Raw genomic sequence first — 20847 nt, forward strand, 5'->3', positions numbered from 1 at the left:
GCCCAAAGGTGCTGCTCTCAAACTATGCTGGTCAGGCCAGGCGGAGAACAATGGGTCACTGCAGGCTCTGGGGCATGGCAGCTGCAGCCACACCACCCCAGCCCCGCATATACACAGCCTGGGAGGATGCAGGAATGTAAGTCTTAATTAAGTGCTTTCCCTTGTGTGGCATAACCAAGCACCCAGAGGGCTTCTAGAAATCATGTAAGATCACTGGTGTGAAACAGCCTTGTGCTGGTCTGGGAGCCACAGGCCTTGAACATGAAGGCTATTCTGTGCTCAGACTCCAGAAAAGCAAATCTAATGGGATGCAAAAGGCTGTACAACCCAGGGGGACTAGGGTACATTTTGAAGTATGGAGATCTAGGGGCTTTTCAAAAATCTTCTTTTTATCGAATCCTCCACCATAACAACTCAGTCTGGAACTACTGAGAAGTTACACTATTCTAACATTCTACAGCTCCAGATTTATTAATTCAACCAACAAATCATTATTAGAGCCTGCTATGTGCCAAGCACTGTTCCAACCACCAGCAAGAACAGCAATGAACGCAACAGGCAATGGCCTGCGTCTGCCCTCACGAAACTTATCTTGTAGTCAGGGGTAGATGGACAGGAAGCAAGATAAATTAAATGTGGGGCAGGCACATCTTTGCTTGCCATGGAGAAAAATAAAGCAGGAAAGAGACAGGGAGTGGGCTGGAGGCTAGGGGGTACAAGGAAAGCCTTACTGGAAAGGTAGATGTCTTAGCTTGAGTTTTCCCAGAAACAGACCTTGAATCAAGGATTTGAACGAAAGTCACACTCTCATTTGGAAGGTGCAGGAAATTCCAGTAGGGAAGAGGAGAAGTGATACAGGAAAGGGAAGATGGCCCATTAAGGGCAGCCTATTGGGTCAGCTCCCTAACAGAATATCCTACACAGAAGGCAAACGGAACTCAACCCTGCAGGGAAACTGGAGGAAACTCTGGGGAACTGACTATAGCTTTGTCCCACCCAATGGCAGAGGAGGTGGGGTATTGATGCCCCAGCAGTCATTGTTTGAGGGCTGCTCTTTACTCTGTGAAGGTCTTTATAGAAGTGTGCAGAGCCCTTGGGCACAGATGTGGATAAGGCAGTTGGAAGATGGCCAGGAAACACTTAGAGGTCCAGGGCACATGGGCAGGGACAGCATCTGCCACAGGTGACATTTGGGTAAGACCTGAAGGAAGTGAGGAAGGGTGCCATGGGGTATCTGGGGAGAATCGCTACAGGCAAACAGCCCACGTGGAGACTGATGTGGAAGCATGCCCACTCTTGTGTTCAAGCAGATATTGCAATACTGCACTTGGAGCATCCGAGAACATTCTCATATAGGCCTGCTCCCTGCAATCCCTTAGGGCAAAGATGCCCAACATGGGGCCAAATATGGCTTTTTTCCCACCCCAAGCTAGACCAGAAAGGCACATCCCCTGTCTGCCACTCTTAGCACATGAGAGTTGCTGCCTGTCATCAATAACTCCTTGAACAAGGTCTTTGTTGAATCCCAGGCACCTTGGGATAAAATAGTGATTCACACAGATGCCTCCCTGCCCTTGCGGAGCCCACATGGATATAAATCTGGTTGGCTGAGTGCAATTGAGCTCAGATTTCAGTTAAATCCCACTGAGTGCCACCTACTTTGCCTTCTCACCACTTTCCCCATGGAGCACCTGACTTCCCCCACCCTGCTTTCCCATTTGCCTCCGAGAGGCCTCCGTGAACTTCCCGCGTTCTAAGGACTTCCTGGCCACACAGTGGCTTTGCTAATGGGCTATTCCATATGCCAATGACTCTGGAATTCCTGCCTCATGAAATGAAGCTTGATCTATTTAATTTCCCTAAATGGACTTCAAGGAACTGGGGCATTAAAGAGACCGCAGATGTGATGCAGCCTCACCAGGTATTTGGTTGCCCTCTGAGTCCTGTCCACTTCTTGGGGCCAAGCAAGAAGCCTTCTAGATTCATCCTTGTCTTTAGCAGAAAATCCATGAGGCCTGTATCCTCTGGTGATTCTCTCAACAAACATTGCTGGCCACCTTCAAGCCAGGGGCTGGGCTTGGGGATAAGCACATAACTGTGAACAAAAAACCCTGACCCCATGGAGGATCCAGTCTGATGGAATTGAGGAGGAGCTAAACTTGGAAAAACTTGGATGTCCTGAATGTAGAACAGTTGAAGGCAGCACTTAAGCTGGGCATAATTGTTAAAGAAAAAGGCAACAATCATACTTAACATCAGCTGAGACTTACTATGGGCTTAGCATTTTTATGTGGTATCTGAGTTCCCCCTGCCACCTTGTGTAATGGGTACTTCTATGAAATGCATGGTGCAGGTAAAAAAAAACAGAGGCTCAGGGAGCTTCAGCAAGATGTCCAAAGTCAAGCAGCTAGGAAGTGGCTGTGCCTGGAACTGCGGTCCCCCAGGCTCCAGAGGCATTGCATTGCCCCCACTGCTCCAGAGGCAACACTGCATTGTCCCCACTGTATCTTCAATTTATTACACAAAACACTGACCGCATCTTGAGGCAGGAATTCCACAGTCACCAACATATGGAATAGCACATTAGCAAAGCCATTGTGTGGCCAGAAAGCAGCGTCCTTAGAACACGGAAAGTTCACAGAGGCCTCTTAGAGGCAAACGGGAAAGCAGGGTGGGGGACGTCAGGTGCTCGACGGGGAGAGTGGCGAGAAGTCAAAGTAGGTGGCACTCAGTGGGACTTCGCTGAAATCTGAGCTCAATTGCACTCAGCCAACCAAATATCGTTTCCAATGAATCCGTGACAGACGGCCTTGTTAGCTACCAGAGGTACCATTCTCACACCAGCTATTGAGCTTGACATTGCATAATAAATGAGAACCTCTCCTTCTATAGTGCTGGCACAGGGAAAGAGTGAGTCAATAGGATGAGAGATTAAAACACTAGGCACAAGATTAATGTTGAGGCCTCTGCAGCAAAATCAACACTGTCACCCTGGGAGTGTGCTGCTGAGTTCCCAGAGCAAGAAAGAGATGCATGCAGGAGATGCAGGAGGAGGCCAAACATTCCCTAAATCCACAGCATTGCCGGAAATCTCCATCCCCCAATCTTGAGGGAAGAGAACAACAAACAGACTCTGGCTGGCTTGGCTGGCTTAGCCCTTAGCTGGGTTGCTTGTTATCTCAGTTTGCTTTTTACAAGAGGAGTATTTCCTGGTGGTTAAGAGCCCAGACTCTGAGGCCAGGTGCCCTGGATATGAAACCCTCCCTGCCACTTGCTAGCTATGTGACCTTGGGCAAGCTATTTAACCCTCTTGTGCCTCAGCCTCCTCAACCATCAAGTGGGGGCAGTTATGATGCCTGGTTATTGGGGTGGTTAAGTGAGTTTATTATGTACCTGGTAAACAGTAGTGTTCAGAATTATCAGTCATTATCATCTATCGTAATATTCCAATGTGAAATTAAGAACATATCTAGGGAAGGAGCAGTGGTTCATGCCTGTAATCCCAGCACTTGACCCAGGAGGCCAAGACAGAGAATCACTTGAGGCCAGGAGTTCGAGCCTGGCCTGGGAAACATAGCAAAACCCCATCTCTACCAAAAAAAAAAAAAAAATTAATTTAAAAATTATCCCTCTTTCTCTTGGTAAATAAAAATTTTTTTTAAATTATCCAGGCATGGTGATGCATGCTTGTAGTCCCAGCTACTTGGGAGGCTGAGGCAGGAGGATCGCTTGAGCCCAGGAGTTTGAGGCTGCAGTGAGCTTTGATTGCACCACTGCACTCCAGCCTGGGCAAAACAGTAAGACCCTGTCTCACACACACAAAAAGAGAACAAATCTAAAAGGATTTATGAAAGCTAGTCAGTTCAAGCCTAGCCACCTGGAGTGGACTGTTCATTCAAAATTGCAACTGACTCTAAGGCAAGTACTGCAAATCAGAATGAATATAACCACCGTCTTCTCCACACTTGGAGAGAGGGCCTCCAGTGTTCATGTATGTAGTTTTAAAATTGGGGGAAAAAATACAGGGACTCTGGTTAGAGACATCCCATCACCACCTTCAGCTCTAACTGAACTGTATCAGACCTGGAGAAGGCCGTGGCTATGCAACGCAAGGAGGAGGGCTGGAGGCCACACCTGTGCAACACACACCCACCTTTCTCACCACAAAGCTTATGCTGTGCAGAACCGATTTGAGGCTGCCACTTTGCTCCTCTGGGCTAGTGGCTCCCTTGGCTGGTGGACTCCACTCGCTGTATGCCTCCGACCTCTGTTTCTTGAATAAATGCCTTTTCTGGTTCTGCACTTTCTTTGGGTCACTTTTCCTGCTGGCTTCATGCTCCCATGTCAAGGTGGCATTTGCTAAAAGCAAGACAGTATCTGGGTCTTCTGGTTGGGTGATGTAAGATGGGGGGCTTTTATCTATGAGAATTTTCTAAGATTAAAGAGACAAAATTAACTGAGCAGATGTCATCCATTTGCAAGAATCATCCCAGTATATCTCCTAATGACCCCAAATCACAATTTTGGCCATTCTAACCCAGCACATCCAGGAAAGAGGTTCTGAAATTATTCCCCCAGGAGAAGCTGCAGCAGAAATAGTCCACTAGCTCATGCTATCTGGGACAGTTGCCTCTTTAACCACAAGGCCTATGTGGGTCACCCACATTGGAGAATACTGATCCCAGCCACATTTCACCCTTGTGCCCAAGACAGTTGGTCTTACCAGTCTTTGGGCAGTGGACTTCACTGCTTGGCACTAAATGCTTATGAAACCAAGGTCATATGCTCAATCTCTGCTGTGTCTTCTTCCTAGGCCACTCGGTCCAGTTCGACAAAGCATTTGCTAAGCCCTAACCATGTGCCAGACTTTGGGGTAAAAGCAGAAATGCAAATATAGATAAGGCACAGTTCCTGTCCTTGAAGAGATTACAGTCTGGAGGGAGATGAGAGCACGCACGGATTGTTTCTATAAAATGCGATGAGGACAAAGAACTGCGACTGCCAGAGAAGGGACACTTGGCTTCTCATTCTTGAGGTCCACGCACTTGGTGCTTGAGCAGGGTCTGTACAGGTGTTGTACAGGCAGAGATGAGAAAGGGAAAGAGGATGACAGCATTCTACCTGAGGGCCCAGCATGGGCAAAGGCAAGGAGCATGCAAAGGCATGGTTTGTTGGGGTGGTGGCATGAAACAAGCAATTCAGGATTACTGAGGCACAGAGTTCAAGTTGGGAAGGGAGGAGGACACAAAACTGAGAATGCACAGATGGAGAGCCTGGAGGGGACAAGGGTTCAAGGATTTTGAGCAGGTGAGAGTGAGTATTGGTAATCAGACCAGTATTTTAACAGCTTTCTTTGGGTTGAGTGCTATATGGACTTGAGAAGAATGTTAGAAAAAGAAGGATTAGTTCATAAATCACTGCACTAACCAGATGAGAGATGAGGGAGGCCTCGATTGAAGGCAATGGCAGTAGGGACAGAGTGAAGGTTGAGGAGTCAAGAAATGCCACCCTTTATCTAGTCTAAGAAGCACCTTTATTTTTTCTGATATCATAATACATGCAACTAATGTGATGATGTTCTTATGTTTTGTTCAAAGAGTAATAACTCAACAGTGCACCTTCCAATCCAATCTTACAATGGCGCCCCTTAAAATGGAGAGAATACCATAATCAGGGGTTGACTTAACAGGGTTCTTGACTGGTTGGATGTGTATGGTAAGGGAAAAGAGGAGTGCATGAACCAGGATGCTTACAATGACTTCCGGATTTCTGACTTGGGTGAGTAAGATCATTCAATCAATTCATAGATGTTTGAACAAGCTTCTGTGTTGACAAAATGCCCTTCTTCCCTTTCCTCTTCTCAGTTGAATTTTCAAATCACTTTATTTGCCCTTCTCAAATGTCACTTATATCCTTATCATGTATAGAGATTCTTAGAGTGCCTGGTCCCACACTGGAACAGAGGCTCTTGAGGACAAAGCCTCTCTATTCCTTATATATGCATTTCCCATGTCTTATACATAGGAGGCACAAAGTAAATCTTTGATGAGTGAATAAATGAATGAATAAAGGGACGAAATGAGTGCATAAATGTAGGGACCCCAACATCCTCTTCATCACTTCCATCACCATGTCCATCAAAGGACAAACTAGGTAAAGTGGGGATGACTCAGTACAAAACCAACCTCACTTGTGGAACACTTAGGATGTATAGATTGTTTAAGGAAAATAGGGTCAGAAACATCTTCTTCATGTACAGAGACTCTATCTCATCATTCCTACAGACAGCCTATAAAACTCTGCCTGCTCTGTCATTCATACACATTTATTCATCCAACTCTGAATGGATGCCCTCCTCCCAGTGTCAACTCAACAAGTGACCCAGCTCTCCAGCAGGTTGGTATAGACTCCACATATCTGAGCATTTTCCCACCCCAAAATGAGATCTCTCTTCCCTACTCACCCAGGGTTAGTTATACCTTCATTCTCCTTAGAGAGACATTTGCTTCAGCCATTGCTTTGACGGAGAAGGGCAAGATTGCAATGGAAAACTTCATTACATTAAACATGGCAATCACACTAAATGCCTGAAGAACAAAAGAGAAGTATGAGGGTTTAGAAGGAGAAGTCACCTTGGCTCTAAACTGTTATATACACGGGGATTAAACTTGCTCAGATGAGAAATGGCGGCATCGTTGGAATGCACAGAGGAACAATCTTTTCATTTCGTGGCTCAGAAACCATGGGTTGGCCAGTTGGGGACAGCAGCATCTTAATCTATTTTGCTTTGGGATTTTCACCAAAACGATGGCAAGTGTATCCCCTTGTCTCTGTTGATTCAGAAGGGAAGAGATCTGAGGCAGGCCACTGACAGAATACATTTGGCAATCTCCATCCACACTGCATCCTCATTTGAATCTAGACTATTCACTCGAAGCCCAGGCAGATTGTCCTAAAGCACCCCCTGCTCTCAGTTCTTCAGAGGCATCTGACCCTTTGGAGCTACAGCATCATCTTCACGTTATACACGACACCACAGCCTCAGGGATGGGGCTGGAAGCTCCCCAGAGAGACCTGCTTGCACCTGCGGGAAGCTGGAGGGTGACCTCACTCTCCTGCTCGCAGGACCTGGCCTCCATGCCCTGCCTCCCCATGCACCACACGAGGCCAGATTTGAGAGCCTTTGGTCAACTCTGGTTCCCCCCATCCTTCCCCATAAAAAGTCACCTCTGTTCACGGGGCCTTCCTTGCTGTGCCCTGCATAGTGGGTAGTTGATATTCTATAGCCTCAATGAAAACAAGCCTTCTCCCTTTGGTTGGTGCCCCAGGGGTGCATGATTTCGTCTCTCCAATTTCATCTTCTCATCTGTCCGAATTGTAATTAGCAGCCTCTCCCTAGCTACCCATTTAAGAAATTGATAATACAACTTTCTTCATCAAATCCTGAGTGATCCTGCCTGCTGTTAAATGGGCCCCATGGACAGGGCCCCAGGCTTCAACTAATCCCAGTCCCTTCATTAAGAGGATAATGAAACACGCTTCTATCACATCTGGTCCTAAATACATCCTCAAAGGGAATTCAGTTCTTCCAGGTCCCAAAGCTCCACCTTGGCTCAGGAAGCCCAGGCCTGGCTGACAGAGCACATGGGTGGCCTGATGTGACTGAATACCCTGGAGCTGACGGACTCCTGACATGACCCTAGTAGAGGAAGTGACTGCAACCAGTTCTGAACCCAAAGGACCCAGAGCTTTGCAAATTTGATTTTGGTATAGATTCCCTCTAAACTATCATGTTAGAAAATATGAACTATGTGCACTCAATTTGATTTGCTTGATATGTTCCTGGAGAAAAAAAAGTAGTTTTCCTTTTGGTCTAGGATCAGAGAAAGTCACAATAATTGAGCAGTGTTACATCCAGCCTTGGTGTATGCTTGTCATTCAATCTGGCTTTGGGCTCACAGCTGGGCTGAAGGCCCGAAAGTGTGTCAAAGTAAACTGTGCATGAGTGATGGTCTGCTGAAGAATCAGAGAAAATAAAAGCAACTCACCAAGAAACACAGAGCAGTAATGGGATTAAACACAGGGCAGTCATGGGATTAAACACAGGGCAGTCATGGGCAGGCATCCCACAAAGGATGGCTCAGCAAGCCCATTCTGGCTTTGCAAATGTCACCTTTTCCCTCCCCCGTGAGGTCCCTGATTTTAGGTGCAATTCTTCCTCTACGAACTTACTTATTGCCTTCTCTCTCTCTCTCATTTTTTTCTTGCCTTTGTTGACTTTCCTCCAACTACTTAGTTTAATACTTAGCTGGTTTTTTCTTTGTTTAAGCCAGGAATCATTTTCCCTGTAGCTCAGCATTTCTTTATCTTTGGATGTCCAGGCCCCTTGTAAAGAACTTGAACATCTCACATTCATCCCAGCTCTCCCTCTAAGGCTTTCAATCCTCATTTGCCTGGCCGAGATGAGAATCAAGGTTAAGAAGAATAGCTGACACTTGTATAGGACCTAAGAGCCTGAGATAGTTCTACATGCTTTACACAAAATAACTGATTCAGTCCTCACAACAGCACTGATTGTGGCTATTATCGTCCCATTTACAGATAACAAAACCGAAGCCAGAGAGGCTCAATGATTTGATATAAGTCATAGCTACTAAGTAGCAGAGTCTGGATTTAAACGAGGCCGACCAGGCTCCTAAGCCCAGACTCTGACCCCAACACCACTGCCTCTCCCAATACCTACACCTCCTCCCTCCGAGAAAATTTTCTCAAACTCTCCTTCTTGTAGTGTAAATAAATAAAATAGCCAACTGCTTGTTTGGTTTCCATCTTTTTCCCCATACTTAAAATTGTATTCCAACATTAACTATGACCCCTGCCCAGCCATGGACATGATAAGAATCGCTGCCAGGCTCTCCTGGGCCCCTTGTCAGCCCAAGCACTTGTTTTTAAAAGTTGGAGTTGGCCCGTCACTGTGATTCACACTGTAATCCCAGCATTTCAGGAGGCCAAGGCAGGTGGACGACCCGAGGTTGGGAGTTCAAGACCAGCCTGGCCAACATGGTGAAACTCCGTCTCCACTAAAAATACAAAAATTAGCCAGGTGTGGTGGTGGCAGGCATCTGTAATCCCAGCTACTCAGGAGGCTGTGGCAGGAGAATTGCTTGAACCCAGGGGGCAGAGATTGCAGTGAGCCAACATCATGCCACTGCACTGCAGCCTGGGAGAGAGAGTGAGAACCTGTCTCAGAGAGAAAAAAAAAGTTGGAGTTGAAGTCGCATCCTGTGGCCTGCTGTGATTGGATGCTCCCAATGTCCGTATTGAGCAACGGTAGGGAGGGCTTCCCATCTGGGACTTCCCAGGGTCAGGGTGTGAAAGAGGCCCAATCTGAAGCCAGCTCTTACCACGGGTGCAGTGAGTTTGCGTCTCAGGAGGATGTGGCAGGAGAATGTCAGCACGATGGCTATGGTGGACACAATGGGGGCCAGGGCAGAGTTTCCACTTTGGACAAATCCAGCTTTTTCCAGTAATTTTCTTTCTCTCCTTCTTATATCTGCAAAATAGAACACTGTCCAAGGTGGTCTCATTTTGCATGTTGAATGCTAGCATTATGAAATGTATTAGCCCTACTTGGTCCTCTTCCAGATGAGTGCTCATGAGTCCTGTTGTGAAGTTTCAATGAAAGGAACCACAGAAAGCCCCGGGCACAAACCCAGCAGGTACTCGCAGCTCGGTACCTGTCAGCTGCCGTAACTGGATGGTGTCCAAAGTCCCTTCCAGCCCTGACACTCTGTTTTGTTTTGTTTTGTTTTGTTTTGTTTTGTTTTTGTTTTTGAGACGGAGTCTCGCTCTGTCGCCCAGGCTGGAGTGCAGTGGCGCGATCTCGGCTCACTGCAAGCTCCGCCTCCCGGGTTTACGCCATTCTCCCGCCTCAGCCTCCCGAGTAGCTGAGACTACTGGCACCCGCCACCTCGCCCGGCTAGTTTTTTGTATTTTTTTTAGTAGAGACGGGGTTTCACCGTGTTAGCCAGGATGGTCTTGATCTCCTGACCTCATGATCCGCCCGTCTCGGCCTCCCAAAGTGCTGGGATTACAGGCTTGAGCCACCGTGCCCGGCCAGCCCTGACACTCTGTGTGTCACGAGTCATAAGCTCAAGTGCCTACAAGGGCCAGGCAAGTACCATCAATGAAGGGAGTAGGGCCAGAAGGGAGGGAAGACCAGAGCGGGGCTCTAGAGAGCAGCGGAATGGAGAGGAAAATCAAAGGGGCAGCCCCTTCTCAGTCAGGGGAGGCTGGTGCTACCATGAAATGCAGCAGGGACCTCTCCTAAGAGCCTGTTCCCCACCAACTGCAAGTATGGAAACAAAGGAAAATCTTGAGTTCCTTCAAGGGAAATTGTAGGCACCCAGCTAACCCTGAGAAGTAAATGAGCAACTTGATAAGCAAGAAGGTAACAAAAGCCTGAAACAACAGCCAAGGAAGTTAGAGTCACAAGAATGTTTGGCTCCCTATAGAAACTAAGGATTATATCTTAACATATGTCCCTGAGTTGTATTTCAGAAAACCCGGACCCCCATCCAATTGATCCACTGGCACACAGACCTCAGAGAAGGGGGAGCTGAGGACAGAACTCTGACTGCAGTTTTTGTTCTAAATTTCTTCCTGAGGGGCCTGGAGGAGGTCATGCCCACCGGCCGGATCCAATGCTCTTTTCTGCTAACTCCAAATCTTCAGACAAAGATTCCCTTCCTTAACCAGATGCAAATCAGAAAATCTTTGAATCTACCCATGACTTATAAGCTGCCTGCTTTAAGATATCCCACCCTTTCAGACCAAACCAACATATAATCTCCATGTATGAGTTACGATTTTGCCTGTAACTTTGCTTTCCTGAAATTGACCCCTGCCTTTAAAAACCCTTGCTTGCAAGCCACTGGGGAGGTCAGGTCTTAACCATGAACTGCCTGATTCTCCTTGCTTGGCACACAGCAAATAAAGGCCCTTCTTTCTCCTGTAGCAAAACCTCAGCGTGGATATTTGGCCTTACTGTGCCAGATGAGCAGGCCCCAGTTCAGTCCAATAACAACCAGATCATCAACGATTTCAAAGTCTGAAGTCTAGATTTTTATTTATTTATTTATATTTGAAACAGGGTATTGCTTTGTCACCCAGGCTGGAGTACAATGACATGATAGAGCTCACTGTAGCCTCAACCTCCCAGGCTCAAGTGATTCTCCCACCTCAGCCTCCTGAGTACCTGAGACCACCACACCCAGATAATTTTTAAAAACTTTTTTTGCAGAGATGGGATCTCCCTATGTTGCCCAGGCTGGTCTCAAATATTTGGGTTCAAGCAATCCTCCCAGGAGGTCCAGATTTTTGTGAGACATCTCCCTACTTTAAAATGTTGGAAACTAATTGAAAAAATGTTTTTAAATACTATACAGCAGGGGAGAAACAAAACACATGAGCTGGCCTGAAGGCACCTGCCTGGTGTCCCAAGAATAGACACAAAAACTCAAGAGTACTCTCCCTTTCCTAAGTCCAGGATATGCCCATGGCACTGCAGAGCTCACAAATCACATTCAAGCCTCCTTCACCTGCTGTTTCTTCTCCTCAACCCCAATTCCAGCCTCCTCTGCAAAAGCTCTTTCACATCCACACAGGACAGCCCTAGATGTTCTAATGGAGTGATCACTACATGCCAGGTGCTCTGCTCAACACTTCACAGGCACTTTCTCATTAGAGCATCCTCACCACTGCGTGATGAGAGAGAGGCTGCTATTTTACGCCTTTTTGACAGGAGAGAAAACTGTCTTCGCAGGTTTAGTAACTGCCTTTTCAGTGATCGGGGCAGATTGGAGTCCACTTCTCCTGGGATCCAAGCTCTGCTATCCAGGTGCCCTTCCCCTAAAGAACATCTAGTACCCCCTTGTCCCCAAGAGCACCCTCTTATCTCCACCTCCAGGCCTCTCCTCTTCCCCAGTTCTCTGTACGTCCCAATCCGTCCTATCCCTCAGGCCTACCTGAAAGCCACTTCTGCCAGGAAGCCTTTCCCAGTCTCCCCAACCCAGCGTGCTCCTCCATGGAGCATCTCTGTTTCTCCTGTGGCACTTTCTCCATCTTCCCCCATAGAATAACATGAATTCATGTGTTCACTCACTCAAGACATTTAAACCTGATGTCTACTATATGCCAGGTGCTGCACTTGTGGTTGGAGAATAGAGGAGTGAACAGGGTCTCGGTCCTCTTCCAGTGGGGGAGATAGACAATAAAGAAATAAACAATTAAGTAATTACAAATTGTGTTGTGTGACCTGAAAGAAATGAGCAGGATGAAGTGATTGAGAGGTAGGGCATGGAAATGCTTGGAACTGCAGCCCAGAAGTCCTCTCTGGACGTTGAGACCTAAAGTCAAGAAAAAGTCACCGTAAACATCCAGCGGGATTGCACTCTAGGCAAAAGAGACAGCAAGTGCAAGGAATGAGTGTGGCGTGTGGTTCTAGAAACAAACTAAGGCAGACACCGCTAGAGCTGAGTTTCCTAAGGTTAAGGTAGAATGTGATGATGTCAGAAAGGTCACCGAGGTTCAGATCATGTCCGAGCTAACGGGCCATATGAAAGAATTTGGATTTCCTTCCAAAGACCTAACTTTGAATAATCTTAAGTGTGATAAGAAGCCACTATTTTCCAGCAGAGGAGGAACAGGATCTGATTGACATTTTTTAAAGGTCACTCTGACTGCTGAGTGCACAGTGGATTGCAGGAGGGAGGGGGAAGGCAGGAGCAGGGCCTAGATGTCATAGTCCAGGAGGGAGAGGATATTGGCTTGGACTGGGTGGGAGTGGAATGGAGAGCAGCAGATGGCTTCCGGATATACTCTGAAGGTACAGCCAACAAACTCGTGGCTATTTTTGAGCTAAGTTATTTCATCCTCCCTTACTCGTAAAAGCAGGAATCCTTTTTCATTTCATTTGTGTAGCTCCCATGGCCTTGCACACAGTAGGAACTTGATATATATTTATTGAACTAAATTGACAAGTTAAATTAAATTGAAATCATATGGAAACAAATTTAATCAAATCAAACTAAATTGCACTGACGTGAACTCAGAGTGTGAGGATGTGTTTCAGGGTCTTCAAAGGGGGTCCCCTAGTGCTGCTGGGGTCCCAACCTGGGGCACTTCCTTTGGCCAGCTCAGAAGCAGGTGCTCTACAGCCACTCCCTAGAGTGCAGATACACAGCTTTGGCCCGGTTCCATGCTGGTGCAAAAGTGTAATTGTCCATCCAGAGAGTCAATTGTAACAGTGGTTCAGATCATTAACTGGTGAACCACCTGAGTCTATGTCAGCAATTATGTAAATGTCCCTGCAATTAGACTTGCATTTATATTTGATCGAAATAGTTTCTATATCAGCTTTAAAAAAAGTAAAACTACATATGCATCTCCTCGTATCTGCCCAAGGAGCGTTGAGTCAGTGGACCATCCAAACACAGGGACGCTGCTGCAGGCAAAGAGGTCTGTGTAACCCTGGATGTGTGTGAGCATATGTGTGTGTAGATGTCTTCAAAGTCAAGGAAATAGCTGGAGACAGCTTTTTTCCTGCTCACAATATTTTAGTGGATTATTTTTATAAAAGGTAACTTGCCAGGACCAGGATCCACATGCCCCAGGAAAGAGAAACCATATGTCACTCACCCTTGGGTTCACCAGAACCCAGATGCCTGGCTCTATTATTAAATCTCCATAATCCTTTGAAAAATCCCTTGACCTGCAGAGCAGCTCAGAGGGTCTCCTCAGCCTCCTTCTGGAATGCCTGGCCCTGGGAACCTTAAGAACCCCTTAGAAGAGCATATTCTACAAGATAAGTGGTTCTTTAAGCAGCTACTCTTGTCCTACCTTGGATAGTGTTGGTAAAAGATTTCTCCCAGGCATACATTTTGATCAGCTTGATGCAGGTCAGAAACTCATTCATTGTCTGAACTCGCTTGTCTGTCACCAAAATTGCTGACCCTCGGAAAGCTGAATTGAGCTTGGCCATAAACATCTGAAATCAAGGTACAAACACTGTTTTCAGAGACAACTGCTGAGTTGCAGCTGGCCTAAAAATCCAGAGATGGGAGTTAAGTGCCAGGAAAAGTTCTAAAGGAAGTTGGCTTGAGATTCTCAGCCAAGATTCTTCCTTTGAGTTGTGGCTGTTCATGCTGTCTAAGGGACACCACGCAGGGGTCAGGCAGGTGATAGAAAGGCATGAATTGCCAGGACGCAAGGGGAGTGCTGGGGGCTTTGACAAATTGAAGAGGCATTCCACTTCCCAGAGTATTCAAATTCAAATTTTTTAAAAGCCTTCACTGTGGCCAGGTGTAGTGGCTTGCACCTGTAATCCCAGCTGCTCAGGAGGCTGAGGCAGGAGGATGGGCTGAGCCCAGGAGTTCAAGACCAGCCTGGACAACATAGCCAGACCCTATCTCTACAAATTTGTTTTTTTTTTTTAACTAGCCAGGTACAGTGGCATGCACCTGTAGTCCCAGCTAGTTGGCAGGACTGAGACAGGAAGATTGCTTGAGCCTAGGAGGTTGAGGCTGCAGTGAGCTACAATTGTACTACTGCACTCCAGCCTGGGTGACAGAGCGAGACCCTGTCACTAAACAAAAAACAACAACAACAACAAAAAACAAACAAACAAAAACTACCCTGTGCCAAAGGAAGTAAATCTGTGAGTACAAAATGGGGCACAGGCTTCATGAGCCAGAAATAGAGCCTTCCACCCGATTCAGTGAAAGTGTGTGAAATGCAAATATAAAGCAGTTAGAAGCGCAAAAGCCTGCCATTACCTGGACGGGGATGAATATGACATACACCGATATCCCGATGAGAGCTGTGGGCCCCAGAATGAAAAAGGCGTATGCCGCACAAAAGACCATTAGGATCGGGATGGTGGCCGGCAAGGGACAAAACAAGGCAGCTTCAAACAAGGAATAGCTATCACTTGACAGTATATTGAGCACCTGGAAAGAAAAGCACAAGGGTTCAGGCTTTGGAAGAGTCAGTAAAACATGTCTTTAAATGAAGATTTTCAGACTGGCCGGGGGGATCTAGGGAGAAAGGAGAAAAACTACTCTAAAGCAGGAAGGGGTCACTGGGGACCAATACGATGAGTTTTACGGGTTGTGGTACCACTTTGGAGAGGCTGGTCTTTTAGGGCTGATCACCTCAATGCAGAAAGACAAAGTGTAATGTTACCACCTGGGAGCATGCTGGAGGGACTGCTAGCTGTCTACACAGTCTCCCCCACCTCCTTCTACCTCCGCCTTCCTTGTGAAGGCAATTCCTCTTCTTCGGGGAAGAGATGGGCCCAGAAAAGACTACATTTCCCAGCCTTCTTTGTGGAATGAGTGTGGCCATGTGTCCATGTTGAGGGCAATGAGATGTAAGCCAAAGTGTAGAATGAGACATTTGTGGTGAATTCTTAAAGGGAGTCAACTCAACCTGAAAGGCACCCCTTCTTCTGTTCCTCTTTCTCCTACCACCTGTCTGAAGCGTGGCTGGGATGGCTGGGTCTCTAGCATCTACTTCTGAACCATGATGAGAGCCAGGTGCAAAGGTAGTGATAAGGGCAGAAGGAGCTGGAAGCTCCTGTGGCAACCCTGCATTATTCCCTTCTAGATTCCTTTTACGTAGAGTGAAATTAATTCCTTTTGTTTAATCCACTGTTATTTTGGGTTTGCTGTATGCAACTGAATCTAATCATAATTAGATGCTTTGAGCTTGCTAAAAGAGCATCTGTAAGAAAGAAGCAAGTTTCTTATCTTACTGCACACCACCTGGGGTTCCCTTGATTAGGGAGTTTTTGTTGTTGTTTGTGTGTGTGTGTTTTGTTTGTTTTTTGTTTTTGATAAGTGTTAAGGATTTTATTGCCAAGGATTAAGAGTTTAAGAAAATGTCAGCTCTGAAGTCCAACAGGCATGGTCTTCATTGTGGCTTTGGCACTCCCTGTGCTACACAATTGGGATTATTGGAGCCATCAGTCAATCCATTGTATTAAATGCCTATAGTGTGCTCAGTACTGCTCCACTGTCCCCATAGACCATCAAAGCAACTGGATTAAGTCTCCCTGAGCCCTGTTCCCACTGGAACTAGGAAGTGTCTCCAAATTCTCCAGCCTGAACCGAGCCCTCCTGTCTCTGAACTCCCTCTGGTGTTTTGCGTCTCCACCCCTCACTTAGCCAGGAGATGGGACGTGAAGGGGAGGTCATAGACAAGCAAAACGAAGGCAGGTGCTCCATCCAGGACCCACATCTCACATGCACTCAAACTACTCAGGACTCATTCTCCAACATTAAACTCCTCTGAGCCAGCTTACCTCGCCAACAGAGATGTGCGTCAATGTCTTGAAGGACACCAGGTTTTCAAAAACCAAGGTGGAGAGCGCCACCTTCAACCGGATGGCCGTGCGGTAGTTGATGGCCCAGGCAAGGGCCCAAAAGAAGACTTTGGTAAACTCGGTGACAAAAAGGGCTATGCAAAGGCCGATGCCAACCCAGACTTTCCCAGAGGTGCTCTCGGTCTGCTGGAGGATCTGGTGAATGAGAACTGTCTGTAAAACAGCATGGTGGGGAGAAGAAAGGGCCACTGAGGGCTGAGGCTGGCATACGAGGCCTCAGATCATGCCAGGAAGCTGATTTTAGGAGGCAAACTTTTTAATTAATTTTGGTGGCTGCTGCTGTGCTTGACAAGGATTCACTTTATGAAAATTCTCCCCCAAGGAGCACACAGATAATGACAATGCACTAAACCCACCAGCTCGTAGAGAAAGTAACTCATGGCATTCTTTGCTAGGCTAGGGACCTAGCAGACGAGGAGGAAGGGCCACCCCACTCACCGGCCCTATGGCTGCCATGATGATGCACAGTATGTTGGCCACGATGTCCATCAACACTCGCGTCCTCTGGAATTTCCAGACCACGCGGCTCAGAGAGGCCTTCTCAGGACCCACCCTCTCTACCTCTTCATCCCAAAGGACTCGAAATCTGTGATTTAAAAAACGGAAGCTTAAAATGGATTGGCACTTCTATGTGCTGTTTGAAGCTATGCTGTTGGGCACGTTCTTGCAAGGGTGCTCAGCACAGCTCACCTCCCTGGCGGTGGTACCTTCCAGCACTGGCTCAGCTTTCTGCTTTTCCTGAGCAGGTGGGATTTGGGAAGGGTAGGGGGCAATGCCTAGAACAAGCTGCTATGTCTGTGGCATCTGGGTCCTTGCCAGGCCTTCTTTTCCTCTGCCTACCACCCATCTCTGCCACAGTGTCAGCTCTTATAAGAAGACAGAGGCAACAGACAGGCCAAGAGAAAAATCTTCGCAGTGCAGCGAGGACATTGTTAATTTCAAAGATCTGGAAGAAGGCCAGAGAGACCGGAGTGTGGTGCACAAAGGGGAGGGGCTGATGGGACAGTGGGAAGCAAGGCAGGAACTTTTGGGACCTTGGGGGACTTCACAAGACCTGGGGAAAACCTCAAGGGCCTTCAGGAGTTTAGATTTCACTCCAAGTGCAAAGGAAGCCACTACAGATTTTTAAGCTGATGTGACAAGATCATTTTGCACATCTAAAAGATCAATTGGCTGCTATGAAAGTGATGGATGATGGTGTGAGACCACAGCAGGAGACTGTCAGCCTCCAGGTGAGAGGTGGCAGTGGAATTAAAGAAAAGTGGACAGAGAGCGACCACAGGTCTTACTGATGAATGAGATGTGGGAGGAAAGGAGAAAGAGGTTCAAGGATGGACTCCAGTTTTCGGGCTTAGCCAACTGTGTGAATATTTATAGAGACAGAGATGGGGAAAAGCAGAAGAGGAGAGGAATAGTGTCAGTTTGGGGCCCTGGATCAAGAATAGGTCCAGCTTTTGATAGAAGATGCTCATGAGGCATCCAAATGCAGCCGTCCAATTAGATGCTGGCCACATAGTTTCAGAATCTGGAAGTGGGGTGTGGCCTGGAGATAGACATGGACACGTTATTTGGGGGGTCAGTGTGTGTTTGGTGTTTAAGCCTTTGGAGTGGAGGGGATCACCTAGGAGCATAACACAGCATGGGAAAGACAAGGATCTAAGTGGACATTGGGTAGATGGGAGGAAACATTAAGAACAGATGGAGAAGTACTGGCCAGAGAGGACGGAGGAGAGCCAGCACTCCACAGATGCTGGTCCGGTCCCTTGCCCTCAGAGCTCCCTGGCAACTTTCTCCAGGAGGTAGATTTTTGAATGTACCACTAGCTGAGATTTCTTCGGGGGCACAAATGAGGAGAAGCACAATTCTAGAAGCAATTAGGAGGCCATGACTAACACTCCCAGGCCTTCCCCATTCTTCATATCATATATGTAATCAGAACCACAGAGTTCAGTGCAGCTGCTGGAAATAATGAAGTTGATGTCTTTGTCCTAACATGGAAAAGTCTTTATAAATTCTTAACTGAAAAGAGCAACATGATCAACAGTTACGTAGCATGCTTCATTTTTTGTTTAGATTAAAATAAAACATGACCTGTGAGGTAAGAAGAGGTACTGATCTGAAGAAGACGGTAGCCCAGGGTGTGTTTAATCAGAGTAGGAAAATTCTGGACAGAGCCACACTGACATTTTCACAGTGCTTTGCCTCCAGGGAGTAGAGCAGGAACATGGGAGAGATCCTTTCACGGCTTAAACTTCTGCTGCTTTCACATTTTTATAATGAATATGAATTAGGTTGGACAAATGACATTTACATTTTTACAAGTTAAAATTGTCAAATATTGGCAGTTTCATTAGGATCAACCTAAATATATTTTGTAATATGAAAGTCCAGTAATGATGTTTAAAGTAAAACAAAACCTGACACCTTAAGCTGCATGCTGGTCAGGTGGGGTCTGACCAGCACAGGGCAAAGTGAGATTCCAGCCACCTCTGTCTTGATACAGTGCTCCTGCAAACCAGCTGGAGCTCAGCCAGAAGGGTCGTGAGCCTCAGGCCATAGCTCTCCAGTGAGTCCTCTCTCCCCACTAATGCTGCCTAATTCTCACCTCCCCACAGCTTGGGCCAAGAAGTTCATGCAGTCCAGCCTGAATCTCAGAGAATGGTTACCAGCACTCATGGGTGTCATTTTCCATGTTGGGGATATTGTGAAGCACACAACTAGGGAGTACACAAAAGAGTTTACGGGACCCTTTCGTTAGAGTGGGCTTTTCTCCTGAGGTGACAGATACAGTTTGGTTGTGTCCCCACCCAAATCTCATCTTGAATTGTAGCTCCCATAATCTCCACCTGTCATGGGAGGGACCCGGTGGGAGGTAACTGAATCATGGGGGCAGATTTTCCTGTGCTGTTCTTGTGGTAGTAAGTCTCATGAGATCTGATGGTTTTACAAAGGACAATTCCTCTGCACACACTCTCTTGCCTGCCACCATGTAAGACGTGCCTTTTACTCCTCCTTTGCCTTCCACCATGGTTGTGAGGTTTCCCCAGTTACATGGAACTTTGAGTCCTTTAAACCTCTTTTTCTTTATAAATTGCCCACTCTCGAGTATTTCTTCATAGCAGTATGAAAATGGACTGATACAGTGACCCAAGCAAATCCTGGTACCTTTTGGCATTGGTGTCGGATGAGTCATATGGAGACAATGGGGGCAGGGTGTCCATGGTCAGCCTTTGCTGGTAGCCTTTCACCATCACCGGTGTGAGCCAGGAAAATGTGGCAAAGGAGAACAGCCCCGCATCATCCATCGGGTTGGGTGCTAACCTGCAGACAGACAAGATGCTCAGTGTTCCGGGCATTGGGGTCATTGCCCCAACTCTCTCTCTGGATTGAACTTGTAACTACAGTAACAGCCACAGCTGCGCTAAGAAGCTGTGATTTGCATTCATTATGTTCATTAGCCCTTTTAGCAGTGATGTGCTGGGGCCAGCTGGTGAGAGCCAATTGTTAAATTTTCAGGAATTTTGTAAGTTACTTGTTAAACACAGTCAATATTCAAAATTAAGTCACATAAGTTTTAATAAATTGTCTTAAAGACAAAGGTAATAATACTCAAAACTCATCACTTCCTTTTTTTATGTTCCTCTTTCTTCTTCATTTCTTCTTCCCTTCCTCCTCTTCCTTCTTTTTTCCCTTCCCCTTCCTCCTTCTCTTCCTTTTTTTCCTCCTCCTCTTCCTCCTCCTCCTGCCCAGATTTTCGGGGCATTAATACCCCCAGGGGCAAAACTTCACTAGGGGAGTATAGAAGTCCACATCACATCTTCTGGGTGGAAAACTGGACGCTTTCTAGAAGGACCTAGTAGTATCCAGGCCCCTCTGCTCACAGCAGTGACACTGAGGCCACACCTCATGTTACCTTTTCCTCCTTCCCTGCATCACTCTCCCTAAATCTTTCTTCCTGCTCCTTGGAATCGCTTCTCAAATAAGCTATTTGCCTCCAAGTTCTTGACTGAGGCCCTGCTTTTGGGAGAATTCAAGCTAAAATCATGTGAATAAGGTACTATGTGCTCAGCACATAGTAAAAATGCCCTGAAAGGTGACTTTCATGATACAGTCATGCATTACTTCATATATTCCTCACAACAACTCAGTAAGATGGGTGGCAGGGTAGTATTATATGCCCATTTCATAGACAAAAACATCAAGGCACAGAGAGTTTAGAGTATTTGCCCAAGGTCTTACTGCTGGAAAGTGGTGGGACAGGAGTTCAGACCCACTGCTTGTTGACTCCAGAGTCCTATCATTCCCTTGAGCACCTCCCCACATTGCTTCTCCACAAAGCGATATAAACTAGTTGAAAAAGTGGACAGTTAGAGATCTCCTGGGGCTAGGAATAATAGCCCATG

General features: G+C 46.7%; 1 protein-coding gene across 2 annotated transcripts in view; it reads right to left on the bottom strand.

Moving 5' to 3' along the window:
* ABCC12 (ATP binding cassette subfamily C member 12) overlaps positions 1–20847 on the bottom strand; it is a 73016-nt gene that overhangs the window by 40827 nt on the left and 11342 nt on the right. For both annotated transcript variants that reach the window (XM_026456888.1, XM_023189605.1), the window contains 8 exons: positions 19610–19765; positions 16879–17030; positions 16364–16593; positions 14835–15008; positions 13900–14047; positions 9405–9553; positions 6480–6587; positions 4154–4432 (listed from right to left, as the gene is read on the bottom strand). In XM_026456888.1, coding sequence (XP_026312673.1) covers positions 4154–4432; positions 6480–6587; positions 9405–9553; positions 13900–14047; positions 14835–15008; positions 16364–16593; positions 16879–17030; positions 19610–19765 — 1396 coding nt within the window. The remainder of the gene's footprint in view (positions 1–4153; positions 4433–6479; positions 6588–9404; positions 9554–13899; positions 14048–14834; positions 15009–16363; positions 16594–16878; positions 17031–19609; positions 19766–20847) is intronic.

The sequence above is a fragment of the Piliocolobus tephrosceles genome, chromosome 17, assembly GCF_002776525.5.
Source record: "Piliocolobus tephrosceles isolate RC106 chromosome 17, ASM277652v3, whole genome shotgun sequence".
In the NCBI taxonomy this organism is placed as follows: Eukaryota; Metazoa; Chordata; class Mammalia; order Primates; family Cercopithecidae; genus Piliocolobus; species Piliocolobus tephrosceles.